General features: G+C 43.1%; 1 protein-coding gene across 6 annotated transcripts in view; it reads left to right on the top strand.

Moving 5' to 3' along the window:
• Positions 1-15,186, top strand: part of dhx15 (DEAH (Asp-Glu-Ala-His) box helicase 15) — a 36,227-nt gene extending 21,041 nt beyond the window's left edge. For 5 of the 6 annotated variants that reach the window (XM_021615153.2, XM_021615151.2, XM_036987606.1 and 2 more), the window contains 8 exons: positions 1,479-1,565; positions 2,041-2,190; positions 2,859-2,967; positions 6,352-6,543; positions 8,183-8,305; positions 9,181-9,371; positions 13,570-13,739; positions 14,115-15,186. In XM_021615153.2, coding sequence (XP_021470828.1) covers positions 1,479-1,565; positions 2,041-2,190; positions 2,859-2,967; positions 6,352-6,543; positions 8,183-8,305; positions 9,181-9,371; positions 13,570-13,739; positions 14,115-14,232 — 1,140 coding nt within the window. In that variant the 3' untranslated portion in view covers positions 14,233-15,186. The remainder of the gene's footprint in view (positions 1-1,478; positions 1,566-2,040; positions 2,191-2,858; positions 2,968-6,351; positions 6,544-8,182; positions 8,306-9,180; positions 9,372-13,569; positions 13,740-14,114) is intronic. The other variant, XM_021615154.2, reaches the window with a different exon arrangement.
• Positions 15,187-15,784: the final 598 nt, after the last annotated feature.

The following is a 15,784-nucleotide window of genomic DNA, read 5'->3' as shown; positions in this document are numbered from 1 at the left end:
CTTCCTTCTCTCCCCTCCCTTACTCAGAATTTGTCTGCACCCTATTACATTTTAGGGAAAATAAATGTTGCAGCCGGGCCCTGATGCTTTGATCAACCGACGCACCCTTCTGACAGCTGAGGAGTGGGCTTTTTTTCCTCCTCGTCTCCCCTCTGCTTCTTCTAAGTATTACTATGTGTTACCTCGGAGGAATTTCTCCTAAAGAAACCCAGCTGTAATATTTCTAACATTTTACTTGGAAATGGGGAATCATAGGAAAAGAAAACCCCCTCCTTGGCTTTGAAGCGGTTGAAAACAAATCTCTGTTCTCATCACCTGCTCTAGTTTAGAGCCTCATTTTGCCGTGACTCATTTTTTGTGACTCTAAACATAATTGCCGCAATCCTCCGAGCTTATTAATTTTAATGCAACTTTGCTTCTATTTCGAGGTGGGTTTTGAGCACATCTCTGATTGCCGGAGTGAGTGATTTTAATTTGGTGGGCGCTCTCTTGCTGCCACATGACGCCTGCACCTTGGGGCGCATGAAACATCCGCGTGTTGCTTTGTTTGTTGAAGGCGTCAGGCTCCATTACTCAGAAAGCAAGTCAGAATTTGATTTCCTTTCATTTTTTCACCGCAACTTTCATTTTAATCTAAAACAAATTCCTCCAGTCTTGTCAGACTATAATCTCGGAGGATGAACGTCAACGTACACAGTGATTCTGAAAGAACTGCATTTTAAATGCAGGCCACCCGCTGGAAAAGGAACTATTACATCAATTATTTGTTGTAATTTTGAAGACCTGTGGGAGGGGCTTTTTGTAAGAGAGAAGATGACATCTCGTGGAGACTGGTAGCGTGCTGCGAGCTGACAGCGGCACCCCCCCTCCAAAAAGAGCAGTGGTAATACATGTGGAAGGGACACTCAGCGGCGAGGCAGCCCGCTGCAGTTTGCAGACGCCTCATTCGACTTGATTGCAACAACTGTTGCAGTACTCCCCTGTTGGGTCCTATTAGACAGTGTGTCTGCGATGGGCCATGGAAGTGTCTGCAGAACTTAATTCATTCAGATGTTGATGCGTGCTCGCTGTAGAAGTGTAGTGACTTGAGTTTTGAGCAGTGTCTCCACTAAAGGGGGATTTGTATGGGGCCACAAATGAACTATTGGTCATTTTTCCCTTTATTAAAACATTTGCTCTGTCTCGCTCTCATACTAAGATATTTTGACCTCCCCCAATGGCAGCAGGTTTTGACCTATGACCTAATCATTTCCCTCACATATTCAACAGCTTATGACTAGACTCTGTGTCAAAATGGAGAATTCATGAATATGTGAATTATTAACCTATCAAATGACCAAATACCGGAATGAGTGAGTGAGTGAGTGAGTGATTGAATAGTGCCATTCCATTACAGGGCCTCGACCCATGTTACTCTCCCTTTCCCACAACTCCTCCCTAACGACTGACTCTAAACCCAGCTGTACTAATTTCCGCAGGTCGTGGTTTCGACAAACATCGCTGAGACATCCCTGACCATTGACGGTGTGGTGTTTGTAATTGATCCCGGATTTGCCAAGCAAAAGGTTTGCCGCTGTCCTTCCTCCCCTACGTCACCCCCATCCACCCCTCCTTAGCCTAATCTTCTCCGATCATCTGCCTCTGTTGCCTGAAAATCCCCAGATAAACAGAGCAGCGCTGCACCTGACAGCAGCAGAGATGGAAAAGCCTGTTATTTATTCCTCTGACATTTCTCTAGCCCAGAGCCAAGTCATACACGTGGCTCAATCAGAGATGATATATTTTCCCGGTTGGATTGTGTGTGCATGTGTGTTTGTGCTTATGTGTGTATGTGATTTGGGAATATGTGTGTTAGTGTCTCTTGTGTATGTGTGAAACTCAATTTCCCCCTGTAACCTGCATATAAATGCTGGTCTATTTCTCAACCATGATGCCCCCTATGCCTCATCCCTTTTGTAAATTATTGTGTACCTGTGTTTGTGAAAAGAGTGATTTGAATCCTCTCAATACCTCACCTGTCCCCCTTGCTGTTCCTTCCAGGTGTATAACCCTCGTATCAGAGTGGAGTCCCTCCTGGTGACGGCCATCAGCAAAGCCTCGGCCCAGCAGAGGGCGGGGCGCGCCGGGAGGACACGCCCAGGGAAGTGCTTCCGCCTCTACACAGAGAAGGCCTACAAGACCGAGATGCAGGTTAGTAGTGGTACTGCTATAAGAATTATATTAGTCCCAGATGAATTGTCTATAACCAATTTGATTATTTGAAGCTGCTTAGGAATGCTAATGTCCCCAGGTTGAGATATCTACATCTTACATTATTTCCAGAGAGTGTACAGAGCATCGTCGTTCATTGCTTACTTGTATCCGTGATTCTTATAAGTGCAGTGCACCTGTACCTCTAGACTATACAGAGAAAAGGCATATGAGGCTTAATTATACCTGTACACTGAAAATAAACATCTCCATTTCCCAGCTATCCAGTATTTCCACTTAGAACACAAGTCTCCTATTCCTTATTCAGCCCTTTTCACTCTGACAGCTGGATTCCCCACCAATCACCCACAGCTCTTTTTAATAACCTGCGCCAGTGACACGGATTCCCCCCCCCCCCCCCCCCCCCCCCCCCGTGACAAATGAACACGTGAAAGACCCAGTCCTCCACTTTAACAGGGTAATTCTTTCACGTCACACCGACTGGCAGAGGGCATTTTAAAACAAGTTAAATAGCCCTTCAAGCGGCCCTAGACTTCTATTTTCTGTTCACTTTGACGTACGAGTGCGTGTAACGAGATAATCAGCACCCTTACTAATTTGTTTTGATTTGAAACCGTCTCCTCCGGTTTCCCTTTCTTCTGTCACAGGACAACACGTATCCAGAGATTTTGAGGTCCAACCTGGGTTCGGTCGTGCTGCAGCTCAAGAAGCTAGGTATCGACGACTTGGTCCATTTCGACTTCATGGACCCACCAGGTAATAACTCTTTTATTGCATTTTGACAAAAGGGATAGAACTTTTTGTTGTGTTAATATCTTGTTTTTGTGTTACTAGGGGACCTATTCAGTCAATCTCAGTCAAGGCTAAATTAATTTATTTCTGCACAGTGTGTGTACACAGTGTGATTGTATATGCTGCTGAGTTTTTCTTTGTTTCACAGTGTAAATCACATAGCCAAACATGACTTTTTTTTTGACTTAAAAGAGATTAATGTTCTTGACTTATCCTGGAAACCCAGTTACGGAGATTGATTGAATAGGGCCTCAAGTTGTAAAGTTTGGGTTTTGATAGATAACACCATGGTGAATTTCTGTCTCATTTCAATCACAGAATCATCTGTTAAGGGCTAATGAATAGACATGGACGGGTACATCTCAGGTCCACAAAAACATTTTTGTTGAACTGAAAATGTTTGATGTGTGACACCCAATCTGGGTCAGCTATGAGCTTAGAAAAATGAAAAAGAGAAAATGTGGAGTGTTTGTAGAGTCTAAAATAATTGTTCTGTCTTGGAAGTTGAGCATAATGACCACATTGGACCTTGTGGTTCTTTGCTCCTTTGCCGGAATAGGTAGTTAAACTGCACTGTCAAAACAAGTCTGTTTCTATCCGCTGTGGGTGGACATGGTGTAGTGACTAGGGAGGAGTAGTTTGGCTGGTCAGTCGATGTGTGTTTGGGCTGTCGCTTCTCCAGGCACCCCCTATTCTCCCTGTTCATCTGCACTGGGCTGGAGCCTGGCCAAAACGCACAAGAGGTGCCTTGTCTCGTCCCAATGTCACTTACTTCTCTTCCCAGCAGCCCCGGAGCTAACACACCATGCGTGTGTTCTTATGTTCTTACTCTCCCCAAGGAGAACTGCTCCCCCCCCGGACTCTCTGTCCATAGCCTCAACCCCCAGACCCCCCCACCACCTTAATACAGTTTTCATCTCACCTCCGAGATTAAACCCATCTCTCCCCATCCACGGCGCCAAACACCATTTTGAGAATGAAATTGGTTACATCAATAGCCCCGGTATCACCTTGGCTATTGCCTTCTCTTTATATTCCGCCGGTGAAACGTGACTGACCTATTCCCCCAACCTCCGCCACCCACCCCCTTCAGTTCTCTCCCACAACTATACATCTCCTAGCACTTAAGGGTTAGCCCCCCGCCTGGTCCACTCAAGCCTTGTCCATTTAGTCTAACTGGGAATGAGGGGAAGGAATGATTACCTTATTCATCCACTTAGAAAAAAAGGCTGTCCCTGGAAGTTCTACACGCTGTCAGTGGAGGCACTGGGTCCGTCTAACTAGCTGCTTAGCGCCCCGGGAACACGAGCTGATTGGACTAGAAAGATGAATAGCCGGAGTATGCTGTGCCCTCGCTCCAACGCACTTCAAAGCTTCTCCTCCAAGAAAAGTCTTTGTATCTTGCCGGCGCACAGGTCAATTTGACATGCGGTGCAGAAGAACCACTCCCAGGATGGCTATGCCAGAGTTTTGGGTTCAGCCAAGTGGATCTCTGGAACTGGTTAAAGAGAGCAATGGATGTGGGTCTCCAGGTAGAGGAGCATGATTAGAACATGTTTTGCTCCTTAGCCCAGCGTTTCCCAAACTAGGCGTCGCCTGATTTTGAAAAATGGAGTTGTGAGAGAAACTCTGAAATACTGGCCCAACGCTCTAAACGCTAGGCCAGAGCGCTAGTCCCAATTTGTAATAGACTGGCATAGCCCCAATTAAAACAGTAAATATTGAGCTGCAAAAAAAAATTGGGATCACATGGGGTTGCGGACCAAAAAAGGTTTGGGAACCCCTGCCTTAGCCTGTAGCCATTTGGATTGTCCACACACCGTCATCTGACTGATGAGGCCAGACAACCCAATGAATAAAATGTCAGCTCCTCAAAGGGCTTGAGAGATGGAATGCTTCCTTGAGACGATTGAAAACCTCTGCTGCTATGATGGTGGGGGGATGAGTCTCATCAGCCATTTGTTTTAATTTATCATCAATTTGGGCACATTAAAAGGATTTAATCACGACTTGGGTTTGTGCTGCTGTCATTAAGGCAAGTGGGGACACTGTCATTGAGCTGCTGCTCTTTTCTGTGGCTGTATGCAATGAAAAGGTGCAGGCAGGGTGACACCTTGAAGTGAGCAAGGATTGGAGAGGTCCACATAGTTTAAGGTTAACCAAAGAACCCAGGCATGGAGGCCATTGGCTTTTAGTTTGTGTTGCATTTGAGTTAGGCCTGAATCTTAATGGAGAACCTTGGTTTCCACCCTGTAACCAGGGAGCACACGAGCGGCCAGTCTATTTCTCTGTCAACCTGCCTCGCTCCACGCTCAATAAGCACAGTGGCAGTGGCGTGAAGCGGCTCACCAAATCACATAAAGTCCCAGAGAAATCAGTAGCGATTTACAGGAAGGACCAGCCTTAGCTGGGATTCATTTGCCTCTTGACATTTGCAGAGTAGTACATTTCAAAGCCAATGTGAGTTTAATGTACCCTTTAGCCTTTAGTCCCATTGATTTGGCCCTTGGTTAATATATTGGATTCTCATGTATTGAGGTGGTCAATAGTTTATTTCTGATGAGGTGCATCATGTATAGATTGCATTTCCACACTTGTGCATCATGTTACAGATACTGCAAAATCAGATTTTCCTCCAAAAGGAGTGCGTCTGCCACAAGCCATTGATAAAGTAATGTGGCTAGATCTCACTTTTCTATAACAAAAGTAGGTTTGATGCCCCGAATCGATTTGTTCGTCATAAGAAAATAACTGCTTGTATTTTGAAAAAGGCTTTTTTTGATTCCTTATTTGAGAGAAATTAAAGTGAACAACATGGCCCTCAGCTGAAGCCGAAGCTAAGTTTCAGTTGACATGCAACTGGTCATTAGGCTTCAGTTTTCCCGAGCCGAAGGTCAATAATTGCATCTTGGGGAAAATCTTTTAACCAAACGTGGGAGCCCTGTTTTGATGCATTAAGTGAAGGGTTCCCCTGTAATTGCATTAGAGTTGTTTTGAATCAGCGGAGCTGAAGATGAAAAATGAGTCTCCCCTCCACCATTAAAGTTTCCGTTCGGGGTAACCGGCCATCACATATAGAGGTGCTTGTTTTAATCTCCCCTTGTGTTCTTTCCATCTTCCTCTGCGGTTTCTTTTTTTCACTTTCCTCCTATGCCATCCCTTGCGCTTCCTGTGCTTCTCTTCAATTTCTTATTTAAACCTTTCCTTATTTAAACCTTATTTATCCAGGTTACTCTCATTTGATATAAAATAAAAATTTTGTGTGAAAAGACCTGGTCCAAGATGGCAGCGGTTGACAATAGTACAAATATTTTCTTACCCTCGTCTCCCTCTCTCGTCTCCCTCTAGCACCGGAAACCCTGATGCGGGCCCTGGAGCTGCTCAACTACGTGGCGGCGCTCAACGATGACGGCGACTTGACGGAGCTAGGCTCCATGATGGCCGAGTTCCCCCTAGACCCGCAGCTAGCCAAGATGGTGATTGCCTCCTGCGAGTTCAACTGCTCCAATGAGATCCTGTCCATCACAGCCATGCTGTCAGGTAATACTCAGGGAGAAAAGTGTGGTATGCCCATCACAAGCCACCGTCATTATTGTGCACACTAATTTTCCTGTGAAAGTTGTATGTTCTTGACAAATTTGCCCTTCATCCTCCACAAAAGATGGATTCAGTGCCCTGCATCTGCAATTTTTTTTCTCTTAGTTGTCCAGACGATGATCCCTTCACCCTTGACCCCTTTCTTGTTTAGCCTATTTCACCTGACAGGTTTTGGAGATAATTAGATGATATGTTTAAAGTCATGAACTTGCCTAGTTAAGTAAAATAAAAAAAGTAATGAACTTCTCCTGAAACTTAAGACTTTTATGTGATTGTGTCTGCAGACACAACATGAAGACCCTACTCTATCTAGCCTTTGATATGCAGTTGTTGACATTAGATTTGTTTGTTTGGTGTCTAGAGCTGGTCCAAGCATTTCACACCTGGTTCGTTAGAAAAACATATTTGTCCGGGAAAGAACATAAAACCATGCCTCTCTGTCATTGTAGCAATGACATCACTCTAGTACTGATGGAGTTCTAAAAAGAGCTGTGTATAGGGGGTGTAATCTGAACTCCATCTCTGCAACTGTGAATTTCAATAACGATGTTGATGAATGTGATTTGACTTGCGGCTGATAGCAAATTTAATCTCTAATGGGCCTTAACTTTGCACACGACCCCATTGAACACAGTGAGGAAGAAAGAGTAGAGCAGAAGGAGTTGGTGGTGTCAGTCAGTTAATATTTGTCAGGCAGGAAAAATGCGTGTCTACAGTAAATTAATGAGTTTATAGTCTGAGCAGCACCAATGTGCTGCGGCAGTAATTGCACTTTAGGCTTGCCAAAGCAGAGTGCTGCTCATTGAGATGAATCCGATGCTTTTGAACAGAGGGAAAGGGAATTTAACTAGCTGTTTGGACAGGCTGCACATCTATAACTGGTGTGTCAAGGAACCCGGTTTTCTGCTGAGTTCATTACCGAGTCAGCAGTGGATACTAGGCCTCGCATCGCCCAGGCAACCAAGTGTAGGGGTTCGAATCGATAAACACTCAGCTTTCACCCGTTAAGCCCACGATGGACTATGTTTTAACGTTAGGCTGCTCACAACAAGTTTTGGGAAGGCGGGAGGTGTTTGATGCAGCCTTTTGATGTACAAGTGCTTTTCCGCGTGGATGCAAGACCATGGGTTTCCCTCTAAAGTGCTCAGGCAAAGATTGAGTGGTTAAGAGGACACTTTCTTTGGTGTCCCTCTGCACCACCGCTTAAAGAGCTTATGAGTCAGATGCAGGCTAGCCTCATAAATGCCCTTTAGCCAAACAGTTTGAGTAAAGATAATGTTTTGGGGGTTGGAGCCCCTTTCTATGCCCCTCTCATACCCTGGCTGAGGTTAGGTCTTACAATATGCAGCTCGTAAAACATCTAACCTCAATCCTGCGCAAAGCAGGAGAAAGCCAACACTCCTTTGCCTTCTCCCACCCCCCCCTTCACCCCCTTCTTCCGACACGCACCTGTGGCAATGCTCTGTGCCCCGTGAAGTGCTCTCTCTGGCCTCTCTGACCCGAGGCCTTGTTCTTCTCTGTGGGAATTGCTTAACTCATCCCTATGGGCGGCTGTGTTGGGGCCCATACCAACCTTGTTTAGTCCCACAGTGCTTCGTACGACCCACGGAGGCTAGGAAGGCGGCCGACGAGTCCAAGATGCGTTTCGCCCACATTGACGGAGACCACCTGACCCTCCTCAATGTCTACCACGCCTTCAAACAGAGTACGTGTCCCACAGAATGTCCATTGAGCATGCTTTATTAGAATTCAGGACTAGGTTTAATCTGTGTCCGGTAAGCCAACCTTAATGTCACCTAACATACAGTGCCTTTTTATCAACGATCTACACAAAATACTCTGCAATGTCAAAGTGGAATAAAAATTCAAACTTTTGTAAAACATTTGTGAAAGATAAAACACTATCTTGATTCCATAAGTATTCAACCCCCTGAGTCTGAACATGTTAGAATCACATTTGGCAGCAATTACAGCTGTGACTCTTTCTGGGTAAGTCTAAGAGCTTTGCACACCTGGATTGTACAACATTTGCACATTATTCTTAAAACAAATATTCAAGCTCTTGTTAAGTTGGTAGGTAATCATTGCTTGCCAGAGATTTTCAAGACAATTTTAAGTCAAAACTGTAACTAGGAACATTAAATGTTTTCTTGGTACGCAGGTCCCGTGTATATTTGGCCTTGTGTGCTAAGGTATTGTCCTGCTAAAAGGTGGATTTGTCTCTCAATGTCTGTTGGAAAGCAGACTGAAACAGGTTTTCCTGTAGAATTTTGCCTCTGCTTAGCTCTATTCCATTTATTTTTATCATAAACTCCCTAGTCCTTGCAGATGACAAGCATACCCATAACATAATGCAGCCTTCACCATGCTTGAAAATATGAAGTGCTACTCATGTGTTGTGTTGAATATGCCCCAATCATAACGCTTTGTATTCAGGACAAAAATATAATTTCTTTGTCAAATGTTTTGTAGTTTTACTTTAGTTTAAAATTCGGGCTTTAACACAACAAAATATGGAACAAATTAAGTGGTGTGAATACTTTCTGAAAGCACTGTAAATCTATATCTCACCTCTCACAGACCATGAGTCGACACAGTGGTGCTACGACAACTTTGTGAACTACAGGTCGCTGATGTCGGCCGACAACGTGCGCCAGCAGCTGTCCCGGATCATGGACCGCTTCAGCCTGCCCCGCCGCAGCACAGAGTTCACCAGCAGAGACTACTACATCAACATTCGCAGAGCGCTGGTCACAGGATTCTTCATGCAGGTCAGTGCTCACTGGCCAAACAGAAAGGAAGGACCCAGAGGGTCTGTCTCAGAATGTGTTGTCATGCTCAATGGCGCCATATTGTCCCCCAACAACACAGCACTTGGCTTTGACCTTTGGGTAGTTGGCTAGTCCCTTGTACATGTTCCAAAAATGTCACAGGCCAGAGTAGAGTATGTGGGTTAGTTAGTTAACCCTAGTCAATGTTTTGAAATTGGAAAATAGCACTGTACCACTGACTTATGGTTAGATAACCCGTCTTCAATATAAGCTTGTTAGCTTGTCAAACTAATGCCATCCCTTAAAGTAGCAATCAACAGTTGAAACAATAACAAAGCGTACTTACCGCCCCTGTTTCAGTAAAAAGCTGAGAGATGGGGCTGGAGAAATGTAACCGCTCTCAAATTCATACACAGAGCTATGGATGCAAGGACTGATCTAAAAATGATAGTTTTAACCATGTTTTGAGGCTATAGTTTTACATTTACTTTAACAAACATTGGCGTAAAACAAGCGTATATTTTGGGTTCTGATGGGGTACGACAGTTGAACTAAACTCACGAGACAGAAGTTAAATTCTTTGTAGCAACTGCAGATTGCCCCTTTAAGACTGAAGTAAGATGCAGCGCTGCTTTTGTGCTTCACCTTGGTGGTGTTTTCTCGATACTCACCATGTCTGTTTAGTTAACAGGTGTTTACACTGTTGCTTAAAACACAACACGTCAAGATGCTTATTGTAATGGATCGCCTCCCCTAAGTGTGCGCACACAGGCACTACCAGTTAAACACATAATAAGAATTCAAGGCAATTTGCTGCCTGCTAAGGGAAAATAAATGACATTTTGTTGAAAGTCCATTTCTGGGGGAACCTGAAAACAAGGGACCTGACAAGTTGAATTACGCCGTTAATATAACAATATTTGTCAACATTAACCTTTTATCGCAAAGACACATTTGTAGCTCATATTGCAGTTCAGAGGCGTTTGAGCGCACATCTTTGTTTGGAGAGGTCTTTATTGAGACTGATTGATTGGCCTCGTTAATCACAGCAGCCATCGTCTGCATATTGAAGTACCCCGAACGGAAACCAAAAATGAACCGCCCTCCTTAACTTGGCAAATTCTGCTGAAGTTAAAACGCCTAAGCCCAGAGCTGCCTCTTCTTCCCTTTTCTGTGTAATTGATTGTGTTCATTGTACTTTAAGATGTACACTACATTCCAAGGGGTCAGTCTAGTTCATACCTGAATAGGCTGATTCGGCTGCAGGGATTATAGATGGTAAAAAAACTATGTTAAATCGCCTCAGGATTTAAAAAAAAACACGAGTGCCTGATCAGTAAACCTTTGATACTGTGTTTCTGTGCGTGTATGGTAGGAATGTAACGTTTGATATGCATTGGTCCCTGGTTCAAATGTTTAAGATTTGAGTGCATCGGTCTGTGGGACTTCAAACCAATCCAAATGTTGCATGCATCGGTCAGAAAATAGATTCAAACGTTATGAATCGCCGGTTCACTAAAACGTTTTGCTCATATTACTTTTTTCTACCTTCTGAAAATACCTACTCTTTTGTGACAACTGATACGTCCTCTTCTTCAGTGTCATTGATCTACAAGTCATTTTTCATGCTGAAACACCCCAGGCAATATCAGTAGCCGAGTCAAACTGCTCACTGTGCTGCTTCGTGCGCAGACCAACAAGATGTAGGCGGACTATTCCTGATCTTGCACATTTGCGCGGCACCTTCAGCATTCAAATGCTTGTAAACTGGCTTGCACAATATTAGGCTTTATTAGTTGAGTAAAAACCAATGTAATTTGATAGGTTATTGTGCAGTTGAAAAATGTGTTTTACCGGAATAAAAGTAAGCTACCGGAGTCAACGTTCATCTGGCTATAGCCTATACCTGCTGATCGGGGCTTACAGTGCCTTGCGAAAGTATTCGGCCCCCTTGAACTTTGCGACCTTTTGCCACATTTCAGGCTTCAAACATAAAGATATAAAACTGTATTTTTTTGTGAAGAATCAACAACAAGTGGGACACAATCATGAAGTGGAACGACATTTATTGGATATTTCAAACTTTTTTAACAAATCAAAAACTGAAAAATTGGCAGTGCAAAATTATTCAGCCCCTTTACTTTCAGTGCAGCAAACTCTCTCCAGAAGTTCAGTGAGGATCTCTGAATTATCCAATGTTGACCTAAATGACTAATGATGATAAATACAATCCACCTGTGTGTAATCAAGTCTCCGTATAAATGCACCTGCACTGTGATAGTCTCAGAGGTCCGTTAAAAGTGCAGAGAGCATCATGAAGAACAAGGAACACACCAGGCAGGTCCGAGATACTGTTGTGAAGAAGTTTAAAGCCGGATTTGGATACAAAAAGATTTCCCAAGCTTTAAACATCCCAAGGAGCACTGTGCAAGCGATAATATTGAAATGGAAGGAGTATCAGACCACTGCAAATCTACCAAGACCTGGCCGTCCCTCTAAACTTTCAGCTCATACAAGGAGAAGACTGATCAGAGATGCAGCCAAGAGGCCCATGATCACTCTGGATGAACTGCAGAGATCTACAGCTGAGGTGGGAGACTCTGTCCATAGGACAACAATCAGTTGTATATTGCACAAATCTGGCCTTTATGGAAGAGTGGCAAGAAGAAAGCCATTTCTTAAAGATATCCATAAAAAGTGTTGTTTAAAGTTTGCCACAAGCCACCTGGGAGACACACCAAACATGTGGAAGAAGGTGCTCTGGTCAGATGAAACCAAAATTTAACTTTTTGGCAACAATGCAAAACGTTATGTTTGGCGTAAAAGCAACACAGCTGAACACACCATCCGCACTGTCAAACATGGTGGTGGCAGCATCATGGTTTGGGCCTGCTTTTCTTCAGCAGGGACAGGGAAGATGGTTAAAATTGATGGGAAGATGGATGGAGCCAAATACAGGACCATTCTGGAAGAAAACCTGATTTGAGTCTGCAAAAGACCTGAGACTGGGACGGAGATTTGTCTTCCAACAAGACAATGATCCAAAACATAAAGCAAAATCTACAATGGAATGGTTCAAAAATAAACATATCCAGGTGTTAGAATGGCCAAGTCAAAGTCCAGACCTGAATCCAATCGAGAATCTGTGGAAAGAACTGAAAACTGCTGTTCACAAATGCTCTCCATCCAACCTCACTGAGCTCGAGCTGTTTTGCAAGGAGGAATGGGAAAAAATGTCAGTCTCTCGATGTGCAAAACTGATAGAGACATACCCCAAGCGACTTACAGCTGTAATCGCAGCAAAAGGTGGCGCTACAAAGTATTAACTTAAGGGGGCTGAATAATTTTGCACGCCCAATTTTTCAGTTTTTGATTTGTTAAAAAAGTTTGAAATATCCAATAAATGTCGTTCCACTTCATGATTGTGTCCCACTTGTTGTTGATTCTTCACAAAAAAATACAGTTTTATATCTTTATGTTTGAAGCCTGAAATGTGGCAAAAGGTCGCAAAGTTCAAGGGGGCCGAATACTTTCGCAAGGCACTGTATATTGGATTTTTTTTAACGATTGTTCAGGTTCCCCATCAGCAATAGTTTTGGTTGTTTTGCTTTAAATAATCTGTGTATATGGTCAGTTTTAGATATACAGGGTCAAGTTGATAATTACATAACGACCAAAACCATTCGTTTTGAGACGGGGTGAAATCCGAAGTTGTGCTATTTATTCATTGCCATAGCTAATTATTTGATACATTACTAGCTAAAACATGTTTAATTCAGATCAAAAGAGAAAATCATATATTGTACATAATTTAGACACACAAGTCAGCTCAGCAGATTTTAATGGAAAATGGATGTGTTTATGCAACAGATGTTAGAGCATCGAACCGTATCCCACCGAACCGCATCGATTCATTCCTCTATAATCAAACCTAATCGCACAAAAATAATTTCAAACTAAAACGTATTGTTTCTGTATCGTATCGGAGCCCATGTATCTAGATACACATTGAATCGTCTTGAAAGAGAAAGATGCATATCCCTCGTGTATGGACTTTAAATTTGTTGATACTGTATGCATTAGTGAGATTTTGTTAATAAATGTCAATGGAAGCCCTCTTGAAATGTAGTTAGTCTTGTGTGAACAAGTGCCCAGTGCAGCTACTATCTAGCCTACTGTCTCTGTATGTGATTGACAGGTAGCCCATTTGGAGCGTACAGGCCACTACCTGACTGTGAAGGACAACCAGGTGGTCCAGCTGCACCCCTCCACTGTGCTGGACCACAAGCCGGAGTGGGTGATGTACAATGAGTTTGTGCTGACCACCAAAAACTACATCCGCACCTGCACCGACATCAAACCAGAGTGGTAAGCTCACTGCCTGCCTAGCCCCAGGTCCATCTTGTCTAGTGCGTGTGCTCCTGACTATAGTCGGTCCTCGCCTAGATTCTTCTAGGCGTCTGTGAATGTGCTTGCCTGCAGTCAAACCCGCCTGCTCCTAGATCCATATTCCAGACAGCGAGACTACAGCTTCTAGTGTTCATGTTTCCTTCTAGACTGGTGAGAATGTGAGTTGCGTGTGTAAAAACAGCAGTCAGCCCGCTCCTTATGTGTTTGTGGGACTGTGCGCGTTGTTGGTTTACATGTCTGCACCAATCTCTCTCTCTCTCACTCACTCACTCACGCACTCACTCACTCACTCACAGACACATTTCATGACTGTTTATTTGTGTCCTTTCCCAGGCTGGTGAAAATCGCCCCGCAGTACTATGAGATGGGAAACTTCCCCAACTGTGAAGCCAAGAGACAGTTGGAGCGCATCATAGCTAAACTCTCAACCAAGGAATACTCTCAGTACTAACACAAGTGTGTATGACAACAATACCACCAGCACTAAGGGCATCTGAACTCTTTATCTGAGCACTCTTCATTTTCTTCAAAAGCCTTTTCTTCTCATTGGTTCATAATGTATTATTTTCATACTTTTTGTTTGGGTCTTCCTTATTTTGACCACCTGTAGTCATTTGTGATTAACAGGTGGTTGGCACTGCGGCCGATCCGGGTAGGAGTTAGCAGTCAACACAGTTACTGCCATTGACCATGGTAAAGCATGACCATTTATGTAGACATTCCTTTTTAGAAAGTGTGAACTCTTACTGAAATGTACTTAGGTAGAGACATTCCATGCTAATTCATTGAACCAACTTTGACTTCAATTTAAGGAAAATACCAGCGTGGACGGTTTAGCACCCACCGTCTTGCTACCAGACTTTGGTGTTATGTTAGGGGGAGGGGCTCAATAGAAATGAAATGTTGAAATGTTAAAAACGTGATTGTCTTGTGTTTCATATATTGTTTTTGAGGTTGGAATAATACTGTGAAAATGATAATGCCCTTTTAGTGTAAGAGCTGTTTGAAAAGAGCCTGACATTTCAGCCTGTTTTGATGGGATGGACTTTTATAAATTAGTTGATAGACCAATAAGAAAGAGTTCCAAACCTCTGTCAATAACAGCTAGTTTTCCGTTTTCCCCTCACCACTCAGACCACTTCCAGATAGTCCAAGCTAAGTTCTTGCTTGAGAAATTGCTTTCTTTTTGACCATTTTAATTGAAAACTATCACAGTAAGGTACTTATTTAATAAGAAAGGTTTGATATTGATATAAAAACAGATGCATAGGGCCTTTAATGTATGTTAATGGACACAGGGGAGATCCCCTTGTGTGAACAAATGTGAGATTCTAGTGGTGTGCAGACTGGGAAATCACCTGGTCATCCATTTTAAATAACATGAATAAACTGTAATAATTTGTAATGAAGGTCTTGGCATTTTTTTTTGGCTTTTCAAGCTTGGCCTTGGAAGTCAATTTAGTTATTTTGTGTGCATATAGATATGTACTCTGCATACTGAACAAAAATATAAATGCAATATGCAACAATTTCAAAGAGTTCATATAAGGAAAGCAGTCAATTTAAATAAATAAATTAGGTCCTAATCTATGGATTTCACATGACTGGGAATACAGATATGCATCTGTTGGTCACAGATACTTTTGTATATATAGTGTATGTGGACATACCTTCAAATGAGTGGATTTGGTTATTTCAGCCACGCCCATAGCTGACAGGTCTATTAAATTGATCATACAGCTAGCTATACAATCTCCATAGAAAAACATTGGCAGTAGAATGACCTTACTGAAGAGCTCAGTGACTTTCTACATGGCACCGTCGTAGGATGCCACCTTTCCAACAAGTCAGTTTGTCACATTTTCTGCCATGCTAAAGTTGCATAAAATTGCTCAAGCTTTTGTCAAGCCACTGATGAGGCTGCATAATAATTTTAAACAGGACCCAATAACATTCTAAACGTTCTTCAGTCCACCTCCTAATTTGTCATTGGGATTGGACAG

Source organism: Oncorhynchus mykiss, chromosome 9 (genome assembly GCF_013265735.2).
Source record: "Oncorhynchus mykiss isolate Arlee chromosome 9, USDA_OmykA_1.1, whole genome shotgun sequence".
Taxonomy (NCBI): domain Eukaryota; kingdom Metazoa; phylum Chordata; class Actinopteri; order Salmoniformes; family Salmonidae; genus Oncorhynchus; species Oncorhynchus mykiss.
Note: the sequence above shows the minus strand (reverse complement) of the source record. Positions and strands in the feature narration are given on the sequence as shown.